This window comes from Ptiloglossa arizonensis, chromosome 2 (assembly GCF_051014685.1).
Source record: "Ptiloglossa arizonensis isolate GNS036 chromosome 2, iyPtiAriz1_principal, whole genome shotgun sequence".
NCBI lineage: Eukaryota > Metazoa > Arthropoda > Insecta > Hymenoptera > Colletidae > Ptiloglossa > Ptiloglossa arizonensis.
The window spans coordinates 8,259,303-8,285,230 of record NC_135049.1 but is presented as its reverse complement, the minus strand read 5'-3'; the positions used below and the strand labels follow the sequence as shown (position 1 = coordinate 8,285,230).

The 25,928-nt window shown below is 33.3% G+C and overlaps 1 protein-coding gene and 1 long non-coding RNA gene across 2 annotated transcripts; both read right to left on the bottom strand.

The window, feature by feature from the left end:
- Positions 1 to 1,682: 1,682 nt before the first annotated feature.
- Positions 1,683 to 25,928, bottom strand: LOC143143296 (pancreatic lipase-related protein 2). The gene is made up of 7 exons (XM_076304394.1): positions 25,759 to 25,928; positions 16,349 to 16,620; positions 14,823 to 15,093; positions 8,307 to 8,546; positions 6,381 to 6,614; positions 4,249 to 4,576; positions 1,683 to 2,407 (listed from the first exon to the last, which is right to left on the bottom strand). The coding sequence occupies exons 1-7, from the start codon at positions 25,925 to 25,927 to the stop codon at positions 2,302 to 2,304; spliced, it is 1,620 nt and encodes a 539-aa protein (XP_076160509.1). The 5' UTR covers position 25,928; the 3' UTR covers positions 1,683 to 2,301.
- Positions 12,728 to 13,826, bottom strand: LOC143143298 (uncharacterized). Its single transcript, XR_012991084.1, has 2 exons — positions 13,468 to 13,826; positions 12,728 to 13,407 (listed from the first exon to the last, which is right to left on the bottom strand). It is a non-coding gene; the product is annotated as an uncharacterized LOC143143298 (long non-coding RNA).

The window sequence follows — 25,928 nt, the reverse complement described above, 5'->3', positions numbered from 1 at the left end:
AATACCTTAAAATTATTTCACTTCTCTATAAAAATTACACAAATGCAATTGATTAAGTAAATTGGTTAAGTAAATCCAAAGTGAAATGCAAATAACTCTTACCTAAGAGAAATTAACCTTTATATTTTTTGCAGATTTAGTCTATTTTCTTTTCATAACTTATAATGTTTATTCTAAGCTATGGCTAATAATAAGACTAACGAAACAATTAGATGGGAACTCTTTCTATGTTATCGTGAATGAAATCAAGTTTAATACTCATCGTTATATAAACTGTAGATTATCATATTCTCGAGTTAATGAAACGTATAGTCCTTTTACAATATTGTTAGTTGTACCAATATAGGGATCTCTTATCAATACAGACGATATATAAAAAGCACTTGTTTATTGAGGCGTGAAATTAGTCATTTCTAGTTTTAAAGATAATTCTTTTTGTTTCTTCTTGCACGAAAAGTAGTAACTAGAAAACTTATAAAGTGCAGAGTTTTTTCACTTTACGTAGACTATTAATGAGTTCGATATCCTGGAGTGTTTTCCGACTTGAATTTTTCGATCAAATTGGTTACAGTTAATAATTTCAATATTGCGAAATTGTTCTGTAATTCATTAGATGGCTGAAGTAAAGTCCTTTAATATTAATGCGTTTTCGTGTTCTATATTAAATAATTTCACGTGGGAACAGAGTGCTCCATATGGTGGGAACTTCTGATCTCGGAGATAATCTGATTTTTATTTTTTACATACTAAGAAAAGATAGCAGAACTTGTCTCCTCATCTGGACTACTATTGGGTTAGAGATCTTGAAGGATGATCGTAGTTCTGCTTTATGCGATTGAAATTGTTAGTTTTCAAGACGCAAGGGTTGTTCTTTTATCTCGTTTCCTCACAGTTTTAATACGTAACCTTTTAAAATATTTTGGACAGAAGCTTCGAAAGCATGTAGATATTCACTTAATTTTGTAACTGCTGTGTTCGAGTATATTCAAATGCATGGTAACAATATTATTTTTCACCTAGACGCTCAAGTTAAAGAAAGTGCTGATACATCAACATTTTAGCTTTTATGTACAACTATGTAGGATTGTTTATCTTTTTATTTAATATATTTGTAAGTATTAGCGTTACAAAATAAATTGTGAAATTAAGCATAAAGACTTTTCTTACCAATGTTTGATTCAGTAGTGTGAAAGGGTTATACTTATATCATCAAACAGTTATTAGTATACCTTTAATTTTGGGGAAACGTAGGAGACCCGTTATGCCAAATTTGAATTCTACGTCAAATAACAAATTAGAATTTAACTTTTCTTCGATAAACAATTTATCGAATAAAATTCGATTTATTTTGATAATCAATTCTATTAAAAACGGAGTTAGACACTTATTGTTAGATCCTACTTTGCAATTACATAGTTGCTAGTTTGTTCTTTTGTGTTTCTAAACAATTCTTAATTGTTGTTTAGTAATGCAGATATGAAGAGCAATGGGAAGGTCTGGTTGAGCAAATGAAGTGTAAAGTTCTTTCGTAATGGCTGCAAGAAACTTGTTTAATATTTTCTCATTTTATTGATTAAAACATCTTTAAAATAAAACTATTTGCAGTTTTTAGCACTTTAAGATAAATGAATAAACTCTAAGATTATTTGAGACTAGGATTTAGGAAAAACAGTTGTACACTATACGAGAAAAGAAATCGATTTATTTTTAAGAAAGGTAATACAAAAATAACATTAAGAAAGTAGTAAAGATAGTTTATATTCTTCGTTCGTATACTTTTAGAATTGTGTATTGAAACGTATTTCGTATTACGCAAATATAATTGGTAAAAAATCAATTAGTTGTTCAAAACTACTAAAGGCTAACTTTCACATTAGATATATCGTTTGGCTACCCTGCAGGTATAAGGTCTCTATCTCTTAAACAAAAATGCAAGTTGGCCTAGCATGAAAGAAGAGGATTCATAGTGGGTGAAAGAGCCTTCAGTAGCCAACTGATTGAACCCTGATTATGCCTAATTAAAGATGTATTTAATAAAATAAAATTTTGTTACTCCTTACAACGATTTCGTAAAATAGTTATGAGATTTAAGTAAACAGTTACTGTAATTGTTAGTTTCTAAGCGTCTATTCGTAAGTGTGCTTACATTTGACTATCAGTTTTAGAGCTATGAACTGTAAAACTGTTGCATTGTTAATTCTTTCGCTTATTATAAAATAACAGTTTCCGAGGTTTTAACTTTCGAAGTGTATTAGGTATGATAAATTTAACGTTTATCGAGATAAACGTTTCTGTGTAACCTTACGTAGAGACCACGTTTAAATTAGCGTTTCCGCAGTTCTTCGTTGTCAAGAGTTTAGGCTCGTTGGCAATTATAGTTTTTGTTCCATCTGGACAAACGGTGATCCTAAAATAACAAAAAATGATACGTAAGTCGTGTTTTAAACCAATACGAAACAAAGAATAATATTGTTAAAGCTATGAAATTATTAACTTTAAACGAAACAGTTATTTATGTGCATTTAAAGATAATGTAGAAAAATACGTTTTCATAAATCTTCTTTTTCTTTTGTTTTACAATAATAAAGTAGGAGATTGATCTGTAACTATTGGTACCTAATCAAATAGGTAATAATTTTATTTTGGTTCTCGTGACAAGTTATCGAATTAGAATATTCGACATTACAAGCATAAAGTAGTTTTCAGAAATTGAATAAGTATTCAATTACAAGAAGATATCTGTAAACACACCAGAACACACACACACACACACACATCATCTCGGATTGCTCTGTAATCGAGATATTCTGTCACACGAATTTATTTCTTGATGGTTTTAAGAAACTCGTAGGTTCCATCGCAAATAAAAAATGTTTTTTTACAGAAGAATAGTAACTAAGATTAGTTTTACACGGAATGTTGTTATTTACAAAAACAGAACTGAGATTCATTTTACGTTTGAAATTCGTAGTTTTGTATTGATTAATTTCAAATTCCATTTATGAAGCACTTTACTTGACGAAGCTATGAATAGCTTTACTTGACGAAAACAAATTTATAAACAAAACAAGTAATTGTACTTTTGAGTCTTTTAATTTTCTACTGTAGAATTATTCTTAAACCATCTTTTGTTGAAATACAAGATGATTGACATTTAATAATACTTTTGCTTTGTTTTACTTTACTTTACGTCTTAGATCGACACTTGTGTATCAGTATTAATGGGTATACTACTGACAGTTTTTTTGTATTTTTCGCCGCTTTACGTATCTTTGTTTAAACTTCGCGTTTCGAGTTTACCATATCACATATCATTAAGTATTAAAGATTTTAGAATATAATAATATTTAGCGATGAATGATGATTTTAACATTTCTAATTGAGATAGACAAATTATAGTTTTATGGAAACTGGAAATATAAATGGAGTGACAAAGTTCAGAAGGTCAGAAAAGTTCATAAATATATATCATACTTCATTGATAGTATTATAGATTAACATATTCACCTTAATACTTTGAAAGCCATTTAAAAATTATTTTTCAATAAGATTGCAACGGAAAGTACACCTCAAAGATGGTAAACAGTGGGTTATTATATTATACAACATCGTTATACAACTCAATACGCCCTCAAATGTAGACTCTATATTCTAGAGATTTTAATTCTGTCGAACATCTATAAAGTGACATAAAAGGACGATTGAACATTGTAACTGAAATAAAAAATATACCACGCAACATTTAACTAATCTAAACAATTACTAAGTGTCATACAAAAGAATATGTAAGAGATTATTGAAGTAAAAAAACGACAATTGATCAGCTATTTAAAATATTTCATGCACAAAAAATATATGCACAAACATTCTGTTGATCTGATTTTCGTTCAATTATTTCTCTTATTCGATTTAAATGTGAGAAATGGATACAAATTAATTATTCTTGTTTGTTCCGGTAATAAATTTTATATTACTACGTGAAGAATCAAATTTTGTCCATTTTGTGTTAATATTACCACTCGAAATAAATTTTGATAATATCTAATTTGTCTAAAAAGTTGCGAAATATTTCACTCTATAATACAGATTTTTATTTTATTCAACGAGTATATATATATGGTTGTTTGTTTTCACATCGTTATTCGAAATTTTATCCGGACAAAAGTTTAGTCATTTAAGATTAGTCATAGTAAGATTTGAGTCAAGTCTATCTTGACTCGAATCACACCGTAACCTGAAAATACATACCCATGAGAAGTCTCCAAATTATCAACGACCAGGGAATCGATGTAGACACGCGGAGTGTGAAGAAGCCTCCACGTGAGCGGATTGAAAACAGAAGTTTGATACTCCCAGGAGATTTCGACCGCTTCCGGTTTGCCAACCACGTTTCCAGCCAGTACAACAGTGTGCGTGCTACCTGGCTCGTAATATTTCAAATTTGAGCTGAGCTGCATACGTTCTGTCTTTTTTCCCTCACTGCCAATAACTCGGATGATGAACATTCCAATTTCACCGCCGTGGTCCAGACTCTCGTTCGTTTTCGAGATGTTTATCGTCACTCTATACTGGCCCCCTGTAAGTGTCGAAGACAATGAAGCAAAGTATTGTACAATAGATAGGTTTTTCAATTAAAATTAATGTAATTATAGACCATTGGAAAGGGGCAGCGATATGTAAATTAATCCTTCGCGAACGGAGCAATAGTTTTATGGATTATCTTGGATTATTTATACAAAGGAAAATAGGAGATGGGGGTTCCTTTAGTGTTGAGCAGCTCTGTTATTGAAATACGGTGATATTTATATTAGTTTCGTTCAAGTTGATTACACGCGACAAATTAGGTACTTATGCAGATCGTATGGATTCAATGTACGTTTATTCAAAATGTTTTGTAAATTATCAAAAAAAGATACAGATTTGCATCAGTTTCGTTAAAGTTGATTACACGTGACAAACTAGCAACTTGTGCCTTCTCATAAAATAACTAAATCAGTCTTCACCATTTTACGTTCTTCCCATAGGTGTGGCATTAGTAATTCTTTTCAAGTTCATAAACAAGTTGTCTAATTCCATTCAGGCAGAAATTTTAATATATTTTTACTGCTTTTATGATATATTTTGTCATCATTTTGTCGTATTCTTTATTAAAAACTTTGTTTCAAGCTCTATCGTTACAAGCGTATCAGTACTTTTTTCTATAGCTTTCTATATCTTTTTTAAGTATCTTAATAAAGATACGTAACATAATTCATATTTTTTGTTGCGACTCGACCAGATAATTGATCTTTCTCCATAGCATTATGAGTATCTTCAGGTTAACAAATTGCTTGGAAATACGTTAAATAGGATTAAATAAGTTGATACTTAATTTTTTTTTTAATAGGTGAATATTACAATTTGTGTTTTAAATAAATTGTATAAATATTTCCAATTTGTACTATTGTTGAAAAAAAAACGAAGCTATATTAAGTACCGATTTTTGTAAGTAATGAATCAGTATCGGAGAGTGGTCAGAGTTAAGATCATAGTAAGATTATGTATTAAAATTAGTTTTGCGAAGTCTTGTGATTACCGCAAAAACAGTCTATATACTAGGTTGTTTCCTATAAGTTTTGTCGTTTTTTTTCATTATAAAAAAATACTATGACACTTCAACTTTGAATAATTGTAAATATACGAATTAGTCGACAGATCTACATAAAACTTCACACATGTTCGTCAAACGGTAGTACCATCTTTAGAAAAATAAAACTACGAACCTAGTAGCGCTATTTCTTAACAACCGACAATACTTATTGAGCAACCTATTATTTCTCATGGAGAAAGTCTACGTTTGAAGTGTGCGTGTTTCAAAAGCTGCAACTAGCTATTAGGTGATTCGTCTAAACATTGGTTACAGTGTTCGGTTATAAGTAGAGATACACACTTAGATTATAATTTTAGTGACCGAAAAAGATTTCTCGAAACTGACTTTGAATTGTTGGATAACGCAATCGGGAGTGCTACTGTCTCAACACCAGGCACCAGTTTTCACGAGATTGCTATATTTATTCCAACAAGTGTACACTTTCTCTGTCTTTCAAACTGGGATAAATTGACACGGTGTATGAGTTAAAAATATATAAAATAATTTCCGCCGAAAGAAATGATTTCGAGCAGCTAATAAACTGTGTTTCGATTATATTCAGGTAGAATATTTTCAAAGAGTTGTACGACGCCTAATCTCGCTTCATCCATTTTGGATAAATTGCACGTAATATCTGCGTTGGTTGTGTAATATAACGAAGATGCAACGAATGAAAACGGAACAATAATAATATTTATTCAACTTCACCGATAAATGTGTAAAAAGTGAACGGTTGTAAGAAATTACTAACTGCAAAATGGCTTCTCCGAGCTTGTCATTAAATAGACAGCGGCATGGTAATTTCCTGGTTGAGCATCCAATCCAAACCTTGGACAGTATTGATTTACGCAATCGAAGCAGCTGCCTTCCTGAAACTTGTCCCAAGAGGAGCAAGGAACCGCTAAGAATGGACACGCTGTATTTATGCTTTCTGTGAAGTACTCGTAGCTGCGTATATGATTGCATCCAAGGAATCTCTTGATGCCTAAAATGGAAGACAGATTGGCGTTTTATGATTGGGTATTCCGCGTTCGCGTTTTTCATCTTTCATCCTTTACTCCTCGTGTGACGAATGCGGATATAACATTTACTCAGTCAGGTTTTCTTCCACTTGACGGTTCTAATAAAAATTACCACGTTAGACAATGCGCAGGGTAATTTCTTAATTTATAATAATAGAAATAAATGTCTGAAGAATAAATAATGGGTTCCATTCAACGAGATACAACGATTATTTGAAAATTGGTTTATACAAGTGCCACCATTTAAAATAATTTAAAAATAATATATATATATATATATATATATATATATATATATATATATATATATGTATATATGTAAATACACACACTGGCATCTGTGGAGAAGTTAAGAAAGAAATTACACAGTGAGCGAGTTAGACATTTTGATAAAATTTAAAGACATGAATTGTCTAGCTAAATTGACTAGCTAAATCTTCGATAATACATCACTAAAAATAAAATATTCGAAATGGAAAAACTTACAGAAATTGTTAGTAGTCGTATCCTCTGCTTATCACCGTTTTTATAAAGAGACCTACCTTACGAAGATCTACTAATAGAAAAGAACAAGAAAATGGGACAAACAAAGCCAAACGACGAGAAATATCTTGACGAATACAAAAAATTTGATCTGAAAGGAAGATAGTAACGAGTAATATATATATTTACTGTAAATTTTATTGTCAATGTACTATTCTTTAAAAATCTGTGATCAAAAAATATGTGTAATGTATTCGTACCAATTTTCTTCTGGGAACCTTTAATTGTAAAAATGATACAAGTGAACAAATTTCAGTTAGGAAAAGTAAATGAACAAAAGCATTTAGAGAAAAGTATTTTGTTGTAAATTTTCAAGCCTTTATGGGTACATACATTAAGCGGAAGCACACAAATTTTTCTATTCAAGTTACACTTTATTCACACTCTTTCCAAATTAATGATTTTTTCAGTTATATCACTTTTTCACTGAGCCTTAAAATCCGTTTCAAATATTAAGCTGCTCTAGAGAGTATTGCACATTTTGGTTACTTTGTTTTCTAATATTGTTTATCGCTGGAATGTTCTTTTTGTGCCGATTGTGAGAATATATCTCACATTTGGGTAAATTAATACTATGTATTGATATCTTATATGGTTACGGAAACAAAGACCAATAGGCTTGATCAAAGTCTAATGTAGATATTCTTAAGTGTTATTAAAATATTTTTGTAAATTTTTATGCTAATTTCCTTTCTTATTATCAATTATTTATTTTAATTATTTGTCAGTATAAAATAAATTATCTTTGTTTAAACATTCTTATTCGAAAAGATTTACCACTATGTAAATATAGTAAATATTATAGTTTTTGTCTCTACAACCATATCAAATACTAATTTACAGACAAAACTTTCATTAAGGATTCAAAACCAACAAAATCAATTTCATGTTTCATCATCAAATCAACTTGCATCTGTTTTCGTTTTCATTATTCGTTTCGGTTATTCTTAGTACGAGTTACGAAAGAATCAAATGTCGATGTTTTCGCGCCATTGTTAGAACGAAATACGAGTAACGATTGTTTCTTATTTTCAAAAGAAGGGTACTTATTTATCCTTATTTTATGTCGCTTTTTATTTTAAAAAGAGGGGGTTGTGAAATAGAGATCTCACCGTGAAAGAAACTCCCACGTTCTAAGGTGATGGAATTCAGAACACCCTCGTTGCAACCGGGCTGATTGCGTCCACCGTTTGGATAGAAATCGATATGTGCAACAGGTTGGGTGATGCCAAGGCCGCCGCTGATAAAAGGATTGCAATCGGTATGAATGGCCGTCACGAATGTAGCGTCAGTCGGATCGAGCCGTACCATAGTCGACGTGTTGCTGAAATGTGGTTCGGCAGGATCGAGGCCTTTAACAAGGAGAACATAACGTGAGAAACTTAGCTGAACATTACTGCGACCGCAGCTTGGTAGATCCGTTCATTGTATCGGTTTGGAAGAAAGCATGTTTCGAGACAGTCACTCGTTTATTCTTTTTGTACCTTGATTCAATGTAGATATGATAAAACGTGTCATCGAGAATGACATTGGTTGCAAAATTTTAAAAGGCTCACCGAAACGTTAATCTCTGGATTTTTTAAAGTTACAGAACTTGAATAGGTCATTTTCTTGTTAAAAAGTTACACGGTTGACTAAAAAAAATATAATGAATATAAATTTTTAAGGTTATTAAATAAACTGAAGCCGAATAACAGCAGAGTACAATTTAATTTTCTTCTTTGTACTACATTCTTATTTAAGATAATATAATATGTACATACGAAAACAGTACGATGAACAACACATTTTTTCAAGTTATATTTTTCTAGATTAAAGGTTCTCAATACTTTTTCAAACGGGGCTACATAGTTTTATCATCGTGGCGTAATATTCGAGGCTAAGAACATTTCAATGGTCTATGATAACATAATCTTTATGTGACCTTCGATATGAAAAATTCAGAAATGACTAGGACCAGATGTATTTAATGAGATAACTATAATAGAGAAATTAGAGAAGAATTTATTTAAAGACGAGAAATTGCGTCAATGTCGTCAAATGATACTTTCTTTCTTTCTTTTGGCCTCCTTTTAATTCTAAAGAGTAGAAAAAATCACAGAAAAAAAACCCAAGGAATAGAGAGGGTACAATACCATAGAAATTATTTGTTTGAGTAAGAATTTCTTCGAATGAAAGAAGAAACGTACTGAAAAAATGTTCACCTTGTTAAGAATCTCTTGAATAGTTGAACAACGGTTACTAAGAATTCATCATAAACTGATGTAACTGTTTTTTTACTACTGGACCTTGGAGAAATATTCTTGACAATCTTTAAATTTTTTAACTTATTGATAAACTATAATGTACATATACTGAGTGGTCCACTCAATTGTTTCAGGTCATGACTTTGTTGTTAATGTATTTACAAAAAATGTCGAAGGAAAAAGGTAAACGACTCGAGGAGCACTATATCTGTAGGACCTTAGATTCTTCTCAAATTTAAAAGTGCATGTGCAATTAAGAATTGCATCCTTTCTTTAAATGGAAATGCATATTTTATATAGCACAGATCCATTCCCTTCTCCATTTCACGTGAAAAATTATTAAGATATCATGGAAACAAAATGATTAGTTTTCGAGATATTTTCAAACAATATCTTTATTAAAAAAGATATTCAAACACTTTTCCATTACATTGCAACATAAACGATACTTGTAAGTAGTTGAATATTGTTCTTTTACAAATATTGGGATATTGTAAAAATAAAAATAAAGAAAAACATAGTATCAATTTTAAAGAATCAGAATTCATTTTCGTACATAGTAACAAAGGAAAAGTAATAATATTTCTCAAAATGGCCACCTTCTGTAGTGATCCAGGCTTGCAAATGTCACGATGAATTGAGTATAGTAACGTGTATGGTCATCACAGTTATTTCAGAAACTGCTTTTGTCAAGCCATCCTTCGAGCTATTCAAACTTTTATGAAAATTTTAGCAGACCATATTCACCAGCACTGACAACAATTTCTACTGTTTATAAGTGAATTCGAGTTTTGTTTGACAGAATGCCAGTGACTGTTTTATGGAAAGTGGCCCATTCAGGTGTAGCGTGTTTTCGTTTGTGTGAAAAAATGTGTCGAAAGAAGTGGTAAATCCTTGAGTGTAACTCTCTTCTAAAGGCAATGATGGATTTTCCAACAAGATTTTGTCCCAGGTGGCTACAAAATTGTTGAATTTCCAATACCATCTAAAGATGATACAAAAAAATTATCTGTGGTATGCATGTATATATAGAATGTCTTTCTAGAATCTTCTAGAAGATTATATACCACTGATACGTGATGTTTATTGAAGAAAATCCGAGTTTGTTTGTTCAAATACCATCTGAAGATGATAAAACAAAATCTCTGGTAGCTGTATTTATGTATGTGTACACTCATTTGTGTATATGTAGAATGTCTTTCTAGAATCTTTTAGAAGATTCTATTCCACTGATACGTGATGTTTATTAAATAAAATAAGAATTTGTTTGTAACCATGATAAGAAAAACGCCATAGAGTTCATTTCAATCGAAGTATGATCCTCTGATAGCCCAGAGTTCAGTCTGTTTGATTATGAATGTTAGTTAACTAGTCCAGTAACTCTTTATAAAAATTTAGGCAGCCCGAAGAACACCCTGGAATGATAGTCATTTTTAAAAGTATCAATATTTATCTCCCATTGTTAAGTGCATAAATAAATTCCGCTTAATAAAGAATGATAGTGTTTCTTATTTGTTCCACAATAATCCAACACCTTGTAACAGAACACGTGGTGTTATTAGATACTAGGTTGTTCAATAAGTTTTGTAGTTCGATATGAAATACACGATTTCATAGTTTGCAATACATTTTATTATTCAATATACTCTTCCTGAACTTCAATGCATTTGTTCCAGTGATGTTCCAATTTATGAATTCCATCCCTGAAGTGAGAAACTGGAAGCCTGTCGAAATACCCATCCACCATTGCTATTACCTCTTCGTTCGATGAAAATCGTTTCCTAAGCATGAATTCTTTGAGATGTGAGAACAGCCAGAAGTCAGAGGGAGCTAAATCTAGCGAATAGGGTAGATGTTGCAACAATTCGTACTTTAATTCACTGATTTTCACGATGGTTTTTCGAGCTGAGTGAAAGGGTACGTTGTCTCGATGAAGAATGATCTTTTTCTTCTGTAAACCAGGTCTTTTCTCACGAATTTTTACATCCAGTTGATCCAAAAGGTTACAATAATAATCAGAGTTTATTGTTTTACCAGTTTAGAGGTAATCCACGAACACGAATAACCAACATCGGTATGTTCAGTTTATGGAGACTTTTAATGCTGAAGTGGGATAAAATGAGTAGTGTTTCAAGCTGTGAGATACATGGTTGTACACGTGTTACAAGACAAGATGTCGGTTGCGTCAAATTGTGAAGCTGTTGGTGATATAATTGGACCCTAATGTATCAACAGAACAAAGTAGTAGTGTAGGAAAAGAATTATAGACGTGTGGTAAAGAGAGTAGGGCTTGAGTGACAGATGAACGACGAACAAACGTGTCGAGAATGAGTGGCAAAGATTTGTATGTGCAATGAAGAAGTTTCATGTTTTATTGTCATTTTCTTTTATTAAGTAATAACTAGGTGATAAGCAATATGAATAAAATGAGTCTAACAAAGTTGAACTTAATTTAATTGAGTAAGAAGCGTATTTTGAAATATACAAAATTATCAAAGACAACGAGACGAGCAATTTCGATAGAAATAAATGAATAATTGGTACTAAATATTTTTGACTGTACTATCAAAAGTCGCTTAAATGAGGTGGGTTTCTCAATTTGAAAGGCGAATAGAAAATCTTTCCTTATAAAAATGCGTAAGAAAAAACTTGCTTCCAATGGTGTAAAAAAATATGCAAATTGGACAGCGCAAGATTGATCAAAAGAGTGATATTTAACGATGAATCGTGTGCATGTATTCGGGTAGGAGATGATGTAGGAACATTTGTCTGGCGAAGATTTGATAATAAATTTCAAGAAGACTGTTTATGTTTTAGAAAAGGAACGAGAAAATTACGTAATCGTATTGAAATATGGTGGTTCGAAGATTCTCCAGATTTCTTTTTTCAAGGCGATAATGCTATTAGCTGTCATCGTGGTAAAGCAGTAAGAATACTTAATAAGAACTTAGTGCAAGAGAATGGCATTGGAAACATGAAATTGCTACAAACAGTCTCGATTGTGAACTCCATTGCGAACGTTTGGACAAAATTGAAAGAAGTCATTAAATAAAGAAGAGCTCTGACAAGAAATGAAATGATCGGTGATGAAATTTTACCCGCAGATTGTAATAATTTAATCGATTCAATGTCCGAACGAATTCAAGTTGTACATAGATGCACGTGAAAATATTTAAAAAATTACTTGATACTACAATAATTCGATTTGAAGGTTTCGATTCGAAAACTTTTTACCGTGTAATAATTTGTCTCCTCTCTTGTTTTTCTTCGATAATAAATGAAAGTTTATCTCACTTTGTTGTTAATAATGCATTATAGCTCGAAAACATGAATTGATTGATAAATTTTTTATTAATACGTCTGTACGGAAATCTCTCGCCAGAGTTTGCATTTAATTTGCATTTAGCGTCGATTGTCCTTCATTAACGAGCGAAAATATTATTGCGTTTCCTTTGAATTTCCCCGTTACACTTAAACATTGACCATAGTCACACGCAACATCGTTGCGTTTCGCTTTTGTGTTTCAAATATCGGCAAACTTCGATTCAGCGTTTGAAACCACTTGCCACCGATAGAGCGATTCCAATCCATTATTCTGTCTGATATGATCGCCTCACCTGCCACTTCTTGGTGTTTCGTGTTCCCTTATTCCAGTTGTTTACCAGATCTTGTCTTCGGGCGGGTCTAAGGGCGTAAATACAGGGCTCGTTTCGTCTCTCGTGAATATCGAATCCGTCCAACCCTTGCGAGAAAACGTCTCCCCGCGTTTCCACCCTGTCTGCACAAGACAAGCCCGTAGGAGGGCCTAGACCACTTTGATTCCACCCTGCCTTACAATCCTCGTTATCCAGTTACATACGTTCGTTCCTGGGCAAGCTTTCGCGAACTTCTGGTATTCTGGTAATTCCCGATGAGATCGATAGCTTACGTAACAGTGACTCGACCAATCCGATCGGTTACCGCTCAGCTGTTTACAAGAGGATTGATCAGAAATGGGAAAGGATTCTCACGATTGATGTAGTTTTACCGATTGAACCTTCGGACGGGCTGATAATTCTCGAAAATGTGTTTCGCCTCGATATTGCATTTGAATCATCGATCGATACCGAGACTCGTCGTTGAAAGTACACCCCTATTTATGTTTCTTGTTACTTCCTATTGTCGTTAAGTTTGTTACGATTTATATCTCGATATCGTAACAATGAAACGCTGAAAGCTGCATCACCTCTGCGATATGAATTTCTTCTCAATATCGATTATAGCTTTCGAGAAACATCGAAAAAGTTTAACGATCTTTCGTGTTTAACAATTGAAAATGTTGTTTCGAGTTTCCTTTTATTTCTTCTATCGTACTGAGCTGTCTGCTTAACAACCAAGCAAATACATATGTAGTTCTTGGAACATAGGGAAGAATATTATTCTGTATGTATGAATTATTTATCATAAATATTTATGTATATCTTTCTCTGGCCTTGTCAGATTTGTATGTACCTAAATTCCTAAATAAGTATCTACCGATAACTCTGGCGCGTATTAAGAGCTACGCTGCGTAGCTCCTCACGGAACAAAATGGCGGTACACCGCTTTTTCGGGCACACTTCTCTTCCTTCAACTGTTATCCTGATCATTTCTGATTCGATCGGCTATCTTCGTACGTTTCCGGGCGTCCTTGGTTGCTGGTGGGGCTACTTTTATTCGATGCGATTGATCGTTCCACGAACGCACCAAAATACAGTCCCGACAAAAATAATTTGGCAGGTGTATTATGCGTACTTCATTTTGTAAGATTTGGTTTTTCTATTCTCTGCAAATATGCAGTACACGAACGTTACGACGCAGTAAGAAGGATTCTGTTTTTAAATCGGGTCATCCTCACTGAGTTTCACTTACGTAGAGTAAACAGACAGATTTCCAAGGCAAAATTATACCATACTTGAGCGGTATTTGGAAATCATTTAATAGTTCATGGTCCAACAAGCAACAAGTAACGTAACGTATTAGAAAGTTAATATATTACACGTGTCAATGCGGGTCGTGATGATAAATTGAGCGAAAGAGATATTGTGAATATAATTGAATCGAAAAATCAAAATTTTACTATTTCCAAAATTATACGAACAGTGAATAGAAGTTGCAAAGTAATTTCTAATGTACCGAGAGATCCAGAACATTATGGAAAAGAAGATATGGTCGGTCACTATCGTTAAAAAAAGGAAAATATTTACATATTATTCGTGTCGTCTCAAATTCAACTTTATATTATTATTCGTATATTTACATATTATTCGATGTATATTATTCTTAAACATTTTTTCGTGTCATCGAAAGAAAATATGATATTGTAGATGCTTACAGAGAATAACGAAGGGCATACTGACTCACCCGTGATTCTTCCAAGATGATGTTGGTATTTGCCTCTCAAAAAGTAGCCAATATAGCCACAAGTATGGGCACCAAGGCTGTGTCCTATACAGTGCATCTTCGATGGATCAATTCCGCCAATGTTGATTATTTGTGACAACAACCGAGCTGTCATCGCGCCAACGAGTCTAGTGTTTGCAACAGCTTGCGTGTAGGGTGGACCAGCTCCACCGATCCAATTAACAATCATTACATTGCAATCCTCTTTCAACAATAGCTCTTTGATTATCCTCTGTAATGAGAAATTTAGTTCGGTGAATGACAATACCGTTTTATAACGAGGCATATAAGCTAAGCGATGTAGATGCATTCTTTTCAACCGAATAACGAGACATTGTTTCACATGGAGCTTCATTAAATAGTTCAGGATGTAGAATTGACATTGCTCAATAGGAATAGAAAGAAATGAAGACACTGTGATATTAAATGACAACAAGATACTCACTCGGTCACGTTTTACGAGCCAAGTCGTATCACGAAGAAACATTTATAAATACAACGTTATGAAATATTCAAACCTTTTTTTATACCCCATCTTCTATAACCTCGAAGGTCATCATATAGTATATAAATGAACTTGTCTTGTCACATACTTTCATATGACGTAAAAGAATATATGGCATTCCATTTAAAAAATTGAAGGTCATAAACTACAAAACTTTTATCTCACTTATTTTTTTCTAATTACAATAATTTTCGAAAAATCACCGACTAGTAATAGCGTGAACAACCTGTATACACAACTTACTTATATGAACAAAGTTCCAACATACCACAAATTATTATATACAAACTAGTATGCTATCGGTATCTACTCGGTCAACTCATTGTGCATTACTCTTTCTGATGTGTATTAAATATTTGAGAGTATAAAATATCGATCTTGAATCCCTTGCGATTCTTAAACAGTTGTAGACATACCAATGCCTAACCAAGTCACTATAACAAATGGTTTACGAATTGATTTCCAAAATTTCTAAGTCAATCTTTCCTAGAAAACAAGGAGAGTGCCTATGATAATATTAAGAATGCACCAGTTATATAACAGCATATCCGACCCTTAGAACATAATCAAACAAACAAACAGAACGTATTGATCGTCTGGTAAATTCTCAAGTTAGAAAGTCTGTCAAAAAAAAAAAGAAGAGGGGGATAAAACAGAGCCATGATATCTATTCATAAAGTATTGAAGCAAATCCATCCTAACGCTGGAATATCCATCTAGGCTGTAAGTGTCACAAACAATTAATAACGTTTTCGGTTACAATAAATCGAGCACTACGTCCCAAAAGGTTTAGATTGTTACAAGACTTCGGTTGTCTGGTGAATTTATTAAAGTTATTGTCTCTGAAGGAATTGAAGTGACAATGCGTGTGCCTATCATCGGCAGGCAAGCTCTTCATCTAGATTTGGATTGCAAATGTAATTTGTAAATTTCGCTGGAATTCTCAAACCGCGTAATTATTATAAGTTACGAAGTTACGTACCAAAATCCACGCGTTATCACCGTTTTCGAGGAATCCGTGAACGATCATGTAGAAATTATTCTCCTTTCGAAACGGTGACGTCCGTATCGTTTCAAATTTGTCGATCTTGAGTTCGTGCGGATGCCCCCCTATGTCACGGATGTAAAATAAATAACGGGGGTTGATGCTGTCTGGACGATCCGGGAACGAGGACACTGGTCTATTCTCACCAGACCATGGTGGACCAATGTAGAAGCAACCGAATGGATCAAAGCACCTCCACATGTACCATTCTGTGCAAAAAGGAAAAGGAACACGAATAATTTTTTGAGAATCATGTTTTCAACGAGGACAATTTTGAATGAGAGTGCTGATACATTCACTGTCTCGTTATCGGCATCTGGGACCGGATAATTTTTACTCACAAAGACCTGCCACATCTAGAGTAGAGTGTATTTTACCGTGAGTCGTTTTTCACGGTGAATTATTTTAATATAATAAAGCGTACCAACGTATAAAGTAAAAATTAAAGAGCACATTCAAATCCCTTTATCTCATTATCACATTACTACTAACGATTAAATGTTCCATATGAAAAATAGAATTTGATCAAACTTTAACCATTTACCAAAAATGGATAAAATTTAACAATTTTCATATGTTCGTACAGTTTTTATGTAACGATGGGCACTAATGAAGAGATTTTAAATTATTGTCTCTTCAAGAGACACTAGGACTCTTGTCATGTCGACAGATCTACATGAAACTTCACACATGTTCATCAAACAATAGTACTATTTTTAGTAAAATAAAACGAGAAACTTAATAGCTCTATTTCTTATCGAACGAAAAAATTTATTCAGCAACCTATTGTGTATCTATTTAGACATTTTAACGTTTTCATTTCTGTCGGAATTTTTCTATATACCAGATATCATTATTATAACATGTTTCGATTCAAATTGAGTCACGTATCAGGAATTTATTCGCGACTTTTCATTTATTGCAGACCTGCCCAAAACTTCTTCCATTCTGCCTCTATCGATCGAAGCATTCGACTGTCTTGCCACTCTCAGGTTGTTGAAAATAAAATACGTCTAAATGTATTTATGTAAAAAAATTCATCCCTTAGGAGAAATAAACATGAGATCGAATTATTCATCGAAAAGGTTCTGAGAAATATTTACTTCACGCTGTAGATAAGAATTAGGAGACCCCGGCGAATTGTATCTTAGATCCTTTTCTACATTTGAGTTTTGTTTCGCACTGCGTAAGGTTCTAGCAAGAACGATATACCTTCTCGAGAGGTTACTTATTCTATAGTTATTTCTTTATAAGAAGTTAATAGTTATATCTTTATAAAAAGTTTATAGTTATTTCTCTATAAGAAGTTAATAGTTATTTCTCTATAAGAAGTTAATAGTTATTTCTCTATAAGAAGTTAATAGTTATTTCTCTATAAGAAGTTAATAGTTATTTCTCTATAAGAAGTTAATAGATATTTCTATATAAGAAGTTAATAGATATTTCTATATAAGGAGTTAATAGTTATTTCTCTATAAAAAGTTAATTGTTATTTCTATATAAAAAGTTAATAGTTATTTCTCTATAAGAAGTTAATAGTTATTTCTATATAAGAAGTTAATAGTTATTTCTATATAAGGAGTTAATAGTTATTTCTCTATAAGAAGTTAATAGTTATTTCTCTATAAGAAGTTAATAGTTATTTCTATATAAGAAGTTAATAGATATTTCTATATAAGAAGTTAATAGTTATTTCTCTATAAGAAGTTAATAGTTATTTCTCTATAAGAAGTTAATAGTTATTTCTCTATAAGAAGTTAATAGTTATTTCTCTATAAGAAGTTAATAGTTATTTATTTTAATAATCCATAAGAGCCAATACAGTCGACCACCTGCCTACCCCTCACCTGCCGATCGAGCTTGCATTGTGTTATTCTTTTCTAAACTATTCCTCTTTTACGACGGATGACAGTGGTGGAAGATTAAACAACGTGAGGGGCTTCACTCGTGGGCAGGCCTGATTTATCGAATTAATCGACGCAAATTTATTCTACGCGGAAAGGCTCGTTGATAATTATGAGAGTTTTATATAAATTAAACGAATACTTTAGGAATTAGAAATCCGATCGTGACGTCACCAGACAGTCATCTATCTCACGGAGTCGCACGGTGTATCAATATTTATAGTAGATTAATGTTTCAACAACGCGAAACGAATTGCTATGCTTGTCCGGGGTTATCTGGCTTGTTAATGTTATCTCTGCTCGTTGCATTCTATCAGTTCCTCGAAGACTTCGCCACTGTTTTGTCTGGCTGTTTGGATTAACGATTATCGTGGCGGTAGTTGCACGTGACTGGCAACTAGATTCACGCTTTCTCTTTTCCCTTTAAACCTTACAGAGGACAATATCGAGTTTTGTAACATACTCCCTCTCGCTGGAAGGTTGTCAAATGGTGGTACAGTGATGTTTGCAATTATATTTTCAAGAATGTTAAACACTGGGACTATTGATCGCGCACAACTCGATTGCAGTAAAGACAAAATCAATTGTGGCCGTCCAAGGCCACTTTCCCGGCTGTGAATTGTGCAAGTATCTTTTAAAACTGAAAGAAAATCTTTACAACGAGAACAATACACATATATGCATAAGTGGCGCGAGACAAGCAGTGTAGACAGTACAAGAGAATTTTCGCGGTAATCCTTGCATCGTTATCCAACAGGAAAAAAAAATAATCACTTGGTAATCCCGATTTTGATGCACTCGTTTTTCTTCAAATGTTCTTGTCGAACTTTCAATCATTTTTATTAGTATATTATTTATCAAAATTTAGACGTATTACTTTCATGTGACATAAAAAAATATGTGGCATTCCATTTAAAAAATTGAAGGTCACCTTCATTTAGGTATCAAGAAGAATATTCGGATAGAGTACATCCAAATGAAAATATATTTGTTTCGGTTGTAAAATGTTTAAAGAAAACACAAGGCTAGATGTTCTTTTACACTTTGAAGAAAATCCGAGAACTTCGATGAAAACAGTAGCTTCTGTTTTTCAGTAGCATCCGTTCATAAAACTTTAAGAGCAAATTAATAGAAGCCTTTTAAATACTGTACAGTACAAGAATGACAAGATTTTTCGCGACGGATAGAGTTTTGTAATTGGTTTCTTATAAATAGTAGAAGCGACAAACACTTTTACAAAAAATTTGTTTGCACTGACGAATCAAGTCTCGACAATGTGAACGTGCACAATGCACACATGTAGAGTACTGAAAACCCAAGAACAAAAAGAGAAACTAACTTTTAAATACAATTTCGTATAAATGTGTGATGCAGCGTAACTGTTAATGTGTTACTAGGACTTTATTTTTATAGCGATACGTCAAATGGAAATAAATACTTAAAATTTCTCAATACGCAATTTGAAAACTATTGGTAAGAACTGTCACTGTCCGTTACACGAGATATGCATTTTCAACACGATGGGGCGCTACCACATAATTGAAGAATTGTTAAAACTGATCTAAACAATAAGTTTGGAAGTAAATGGATAGGAACATACGGACCTTTAAAATGGCTCCCAAGATCTCCAGATCCGAGAGCTTTAGATTTCTTTTTATGGAGAACTCTTAAAAATACTGTTTACGATACACCTCCCATAGATATAAACGGTATATATATATATAGTTTCGGGGCACGAGAAATGTTCGTGTCCCAGCTTCTAACATTATATGCCTGCCAGTGATACGTATAGTTGTGGACGATAACACTACTCCCGGAACATTTTTTAATAAAATGTTTTCCGTGAAGATGTATGACCTCGTTTTAAGACGAACGAATGAATAACCGAGTGCGAAATAATTATATAGGGCGGAAGAAACTGGAACTTGCTGATATCACTGGCACGAAATTTCAAGCTCTTCTAAGATTACTATTGTTCGTTACAATTTTTAAATCCAACGATGAAGACGTAGGAAATATTTTTGTTACGAATGAAATGGGCAGAGAGATATTCAGAATAATTATGTCGCTTTTTAATTATTATTAATTGCTTTAGATTTAATAATCCGGAAGACTGAAAAGAAAGAAAGAAAGATAATCTCTTTGCCCCTATCTGTGAATTCTTTGAAATGTTTGTAGAAAACTCAACAAATTTATTTTTTGAGCCTACGAGAATGAAATATCGCTAGGATTTTGTAGGAAGTATAAATTTAAAATGTACATTCCGTTTAAATCGGACAAGTATGAAATAAAATTATGCCATTGATATAGGCCAGGACTCAATATTTATATAACGCGTACATTTACACAGGCGAAAATAGCGATGGTCACGACGAGAAAAAAAAAACAATGTAAATTAACTCAATTGGTTATCAGGCTCGCCAGACCATTATATAATTCAAACAGAAATAGTACCGCCGATAATTGGTTTTCGTTAGTGGAATTTGTTTCTTCGTTTCTCAATGTTTACTGAAAAATAAACGAACACCCTTGCGAATGTTTACTAACGAAAGACCGGAAATTGGGTGAACCGGTTTATAAATTCGTTAAAAATGTCACGATTATTTCGTACATTCCTACGAAAAACCAAACGGTTGTTGCGTTACAAACGGTGCACCGTTTTAAGGAAATTGATATAGAAGCAGGAAAGTCGAAAATAATTGCCCTTTATAACTTAACTAAAGATGGAATGGATGCATTTGAAAAACGTATAAAATTGTCGCGTAATGATCGCACCGGGAGGTAGACTATCACAAGTTTGTATAAATTGGTAGACATTTGTAGCATAAATTCATTTTTTATTATGTTACTTCTTTTCTGAATCATGAAAAAAGAAACTGATGTAATTTCGTAGAAACGTTAGCCAATTTGTTAGTTGAAAATCATTTTCATCCCAGGTTTCAAAAGCTATCTATCTCTAGACGTATGAAATGTATTATTCGACGTGTTTTGAATTTACCGAAAAATCCACAGCAAATACAAGCGAAACTTCTGAAAGTACTATAATATTTTATTATATATGCTTACTGACGAAAGTTATGGAATAGAGTAAGCATTTGTGAATTTTCGTATATTTTTTATCTTCTGAGATACATGTATTAGAATTAAAAATAATACGAAGAAATAACGTTTCACACATTGATAAACAATAAGTTTCTTTCCGCGTTGCGGAAATTTTGTTTGCAAAAGTGCCATTATTTCACGCATCTTTTCTCCGTGTTCTTTTCCAAAATTAATTTCCCATCTGTTTAGATAACATATGTCAAGTTTCAGATTAATCGGTTTGACATTTTTAAAAGAGCGCGAAATTCAAATTGACCGATTACGATTGGAACACCTATTACGTAAACTATCGACAATTTTAATTACTCTTACTAGTTAGAAGTTTGAGCGTGTTATTTATCCAACGAGGAACTAAAAACTGTGTCTTGTCAACTATTTTCACTTCACTACAAGTATATATTTTCTGGTAAGAATTTATGCAGTCTTCTTGGTTGATCTTCGTATTAAGTTGAAAATGTACAGTTTGTTCGATCTACCAAAAGACTGCAAAAACGTTTATTTTCTATGCAGGAATGTTAAAGCCTCGATTAATTTTCTTTGTACATAACGTCCAAGTCGAATACGAATAATTAGGCTATCTCGTTTTGGTGTATGTTGACTTGGAAGATTCAGAGAAACGTACACGGATACATTAATAAGAAAGCAGATAAAAAATGATTCCACCAGAAATTAATACACGACTTCGATCTTTAATTTTAATTCGAATATTATTATTCTTATTTTTCAAGCATATGTAAATATAATATTATACAATGATGGAAAGAATATTAAATACTACTTGTTATGTCGTTTATAATAACTGTGATTAATTAATTTACTTAACACATTTATGTTCTATTACAAAAGAAGTAAATTGATACGAATCTTGCATTATCATAAAACAACAGAGTTTGGAATAATCCACTACAATTATCATTCTCTACAGAATAAAATTACAATTACAATTGTAAATGCGGATCAGTTACAATCCTAATTGTTACCTGCAATTAAAGGATAATTTCAATTACATAATTGTAATAGTCATACGTAATTTTAATTGGATGCAGTAACAATTACATGTAGCAGATAAAATGGTAATAAAATTCTAGTCGATAATAGTAAAGCAATGGATTGAATAATTAATTTCAATTGTAACTGATTATGCCTAACTCTGTGCTTTTTTAAGGTTATTCAAAGCTCTCTCTTTAAATGTGTCAAAAACTTGCTGCATGAAAACTAATCGAGAAACACATTTCTCCAATGTATTTGACAGGTAATTCTAGATAAAAAATGTGGAATAATGGAATTGTTGAACACAAGAGAAAAGTAAATAGAACGTTTATTTAAATAGTAGAAGATAATACAGTGATGCCCTTGACTTCTCAAGGGTTGCATCGCTCCAAGTCGTTGTATTTCAACACCCCTCCCCAACGACAATAACAGTAACAGCAACTAATTAATTTCCTAGTCCACATCTTCCAGTCCTGTACTTCAGCTTCACCTTCTCCAAAAGTTTCGTTAACATATCAGCTGGCATTTACTCCAAAGGGCAGTAACTGTAGTCCACAATTTTCTTCTCTTTCATATCGCTTATGAAATGGAATTTCGCGTCTACGTGTTTGGTTCTATTGCTGAATTTGTTATTATTAATGAGATTTAGGCAGCTTTGGTTGTCTTCGTACATAAGGATTTTTGGGGATCGTTTCTTTGAAATCTTTCAGTAGGCGATGTATCCACGAATCTTCCAGTGTTGCCTCCGCGAGAGCGACGTACTCCACCTCAGTTGATGATAGTGCAACGCTTGTTTGTTTCTTGCAACTCCAACTTATTATTGCTCCGAAGATTTCGAATACGAGACCACTGTTTGATTTTCTATCGATGGTATTCTGTGTCCAGTCCACATCCGCAAAACTAATTAATTCTCGTTGACTGTTTCGTTTTTCGAGCCGTAATTCATAATCTGCCGTACCCTTCAGGTAACAGGCAACTCTTTTGACCTACGTCCAGTCGGTTGTCAACGGTTCCTTATTGCGTTGACTCAGAATTCCAACACTTGCTGCTATATCCACTATTGTGTTCACCGCGAGGTATAATAATGCCCCAATTAATTGTCGATACTTGGCATTTTCTGTCATCCGTCATTTCTGTATTTTTCATACCCTTGATTTAGCGGAACACTGGAAATCTTCGCATCCTGCAGGTCAAATCTACATAAAATCTTTCGTATGTACTTCTCCTGCTTTATGCAATAGAATCCCTCGTTGTTCCTTCTGATCTCTATGCCCAAGTAATACCTCGGCACTCCTAGATCGTTCAGGTGAAAATGCTTTTTGAGAAAAACGGTCACTTCCTCCTCGATTTGGTCCAACTTCCTTCAACAAATCGGAATATCGTCCACGTAGACGATAAGATAAATTGCCTCTTCGTTAACCGTCTTTAAATATAAACACGGATCTACTTCGCTCTGTTTGAAACTGTAGCTCTTTAATATGTTGTTCAACTTTCGTTCCAAACCTTTGCCGCTTGTTTCGATCCGTAAATTCCCTTTCTCAGTTTGCACACGTAATCTTTTTTACCAGGTACAATGTACTCTTCAGACTGCTGCATGGTCCCGGATAGCTTTCCGTTTAAAAATGCTGTTTTTGCGTCAAAGTGTTTCTCGACCATATTCTTCTGACCCGCTAAGGTTAAGAAAGTCCGAAAAGTTGTTTGTCGCACCACAGGTGCGAATACCTCGTCGTGATCCATAACGTACTTCTTGAAAAAAACCCGGGTGACAAGTTTAGCCTTATGCCTGTCTATTTTAGCTTCAGCTTTCCGTTTCAGCTTGAAGACCCATTTGCAGCTAACGACATCCTGGTCCTTTGGTTTAGGTACAATTTCCCACGTGTCGTTCTCCTTTAAGGAAGCGATTTCCTCGTCCATGGCTTCCTTCCACTTGTCTTTGTTAGGGCCGGATAATGCTTCCTTTACGATTCCTGGTTCATTTTCTCCGTCTGTGACCGTATGCAAAGACGCTTCATACTTGTCCAGTGGCACACCTCTATTAGATCTTTCGGAGCGTCTACATGGTTCAGGCCTTGTTTCATTGGTTGTTTCATGGGAAGAAATATCTCACCTGTGCTGGATATCATTCTTCTCGATGATACTTCCTCCGAGTCTTCTACGATGTCCTGATTGTCTTCTTGGATATTTATATTTTGGGGCACGACCTCGTTGTATTCCATATGGGTTAACTCGATCTTGTTTCCTTTATCGAGAAAAACTACGTCGCGGCTAATTTTGATTCGATTCGTTTCAATATCCAGTAATCGAAATGCTTTAGATTCTTCGGAATAGCCAACGAATGTGAGTTTGTCACATTTATCGTCTAATTTCCGCCTTTGTTTCTTCGGAATATATACGTACACACGACAGCCGAAGGTATGCACGAAAATCGAGTTGATGACGTTCAGCTATATTAACAAATTTTGTATTGTTTCCAAAGAGGGCTACAATACATTGGCTAAAACATTAAAGAAAATTGGACGAACTTCATTTCGTAATAATTATTTTTTAACCAAGTAATAATATCAATTTTCATATAAATGCAGTAGATGTCATTTAATCAATTAATCTACTTGTAAGCAACTCGTTTCCAAGTTCCACATTCTAGGTTTAATTCAATTGGTTTTGTCATTGGACACATGACTAACTTAATCGTCACTCGTTGGTACGATTACGACGGTATTCAAAATGGAATTTCAAGCAAACGATAAAGTATTGTCGTTAAATTAACCTCTTCGCCTACAATATCATGTGAGACTCGTAGTAATAAAATCGGACCAATCATGAACCACGGATGAGTTTTGGCCACATTCGTACCTTCAAATATATTTTCTTAAAAATATTAAGAAAGAACCCTTATAATGTCCCTGTGGAATCAGTATTGGGTAAAATATTAGAAAAGAACCGTTATAATGTCCCCGTATTAGTAAAACGACATTATATGTGAACCCCGTACAATAGGTTGCTCAATAAGTTATGTTGTTCGATAAAAACTGGCACTATTAGATTGGTCGTTTTATATTTCTAAAAATGGTACTATTATTTGATGAACATGTGTGAAGTTTGATGTCGATTTGTTCATTCATTCGTATATTTACAGTTGTTCAAAATTGAAATGTCGTAATATATTTTTACAATGGTAAAAACGACAAAACTTATTAAACAAGCAAGTAATGTCTTCGAAAAGAAAATTTAGCGTTTACGAGGCCAGTGAGAGTCGTGGCCAAACTTGCTGTTGATTATGGCACACCTTATCGAAATTGAAATCGTACAAGGGTTCAAAAGCATTATTGTATACAATATTGTTCTACTCACTGTCGTCGATATCGAATCGATTTTCTTCCTCCTCCGGTGACAAAGTGGTAGTTGTCACGTTGTTCCTTTCGAGATTGTTGTCAACCGACTGGATACCTGACTTTTCCGGCAGGGTCGCGATCATGTTGGCGGTGTACGCGATTATCAGCATGGTCTCGTTGAGGATCATT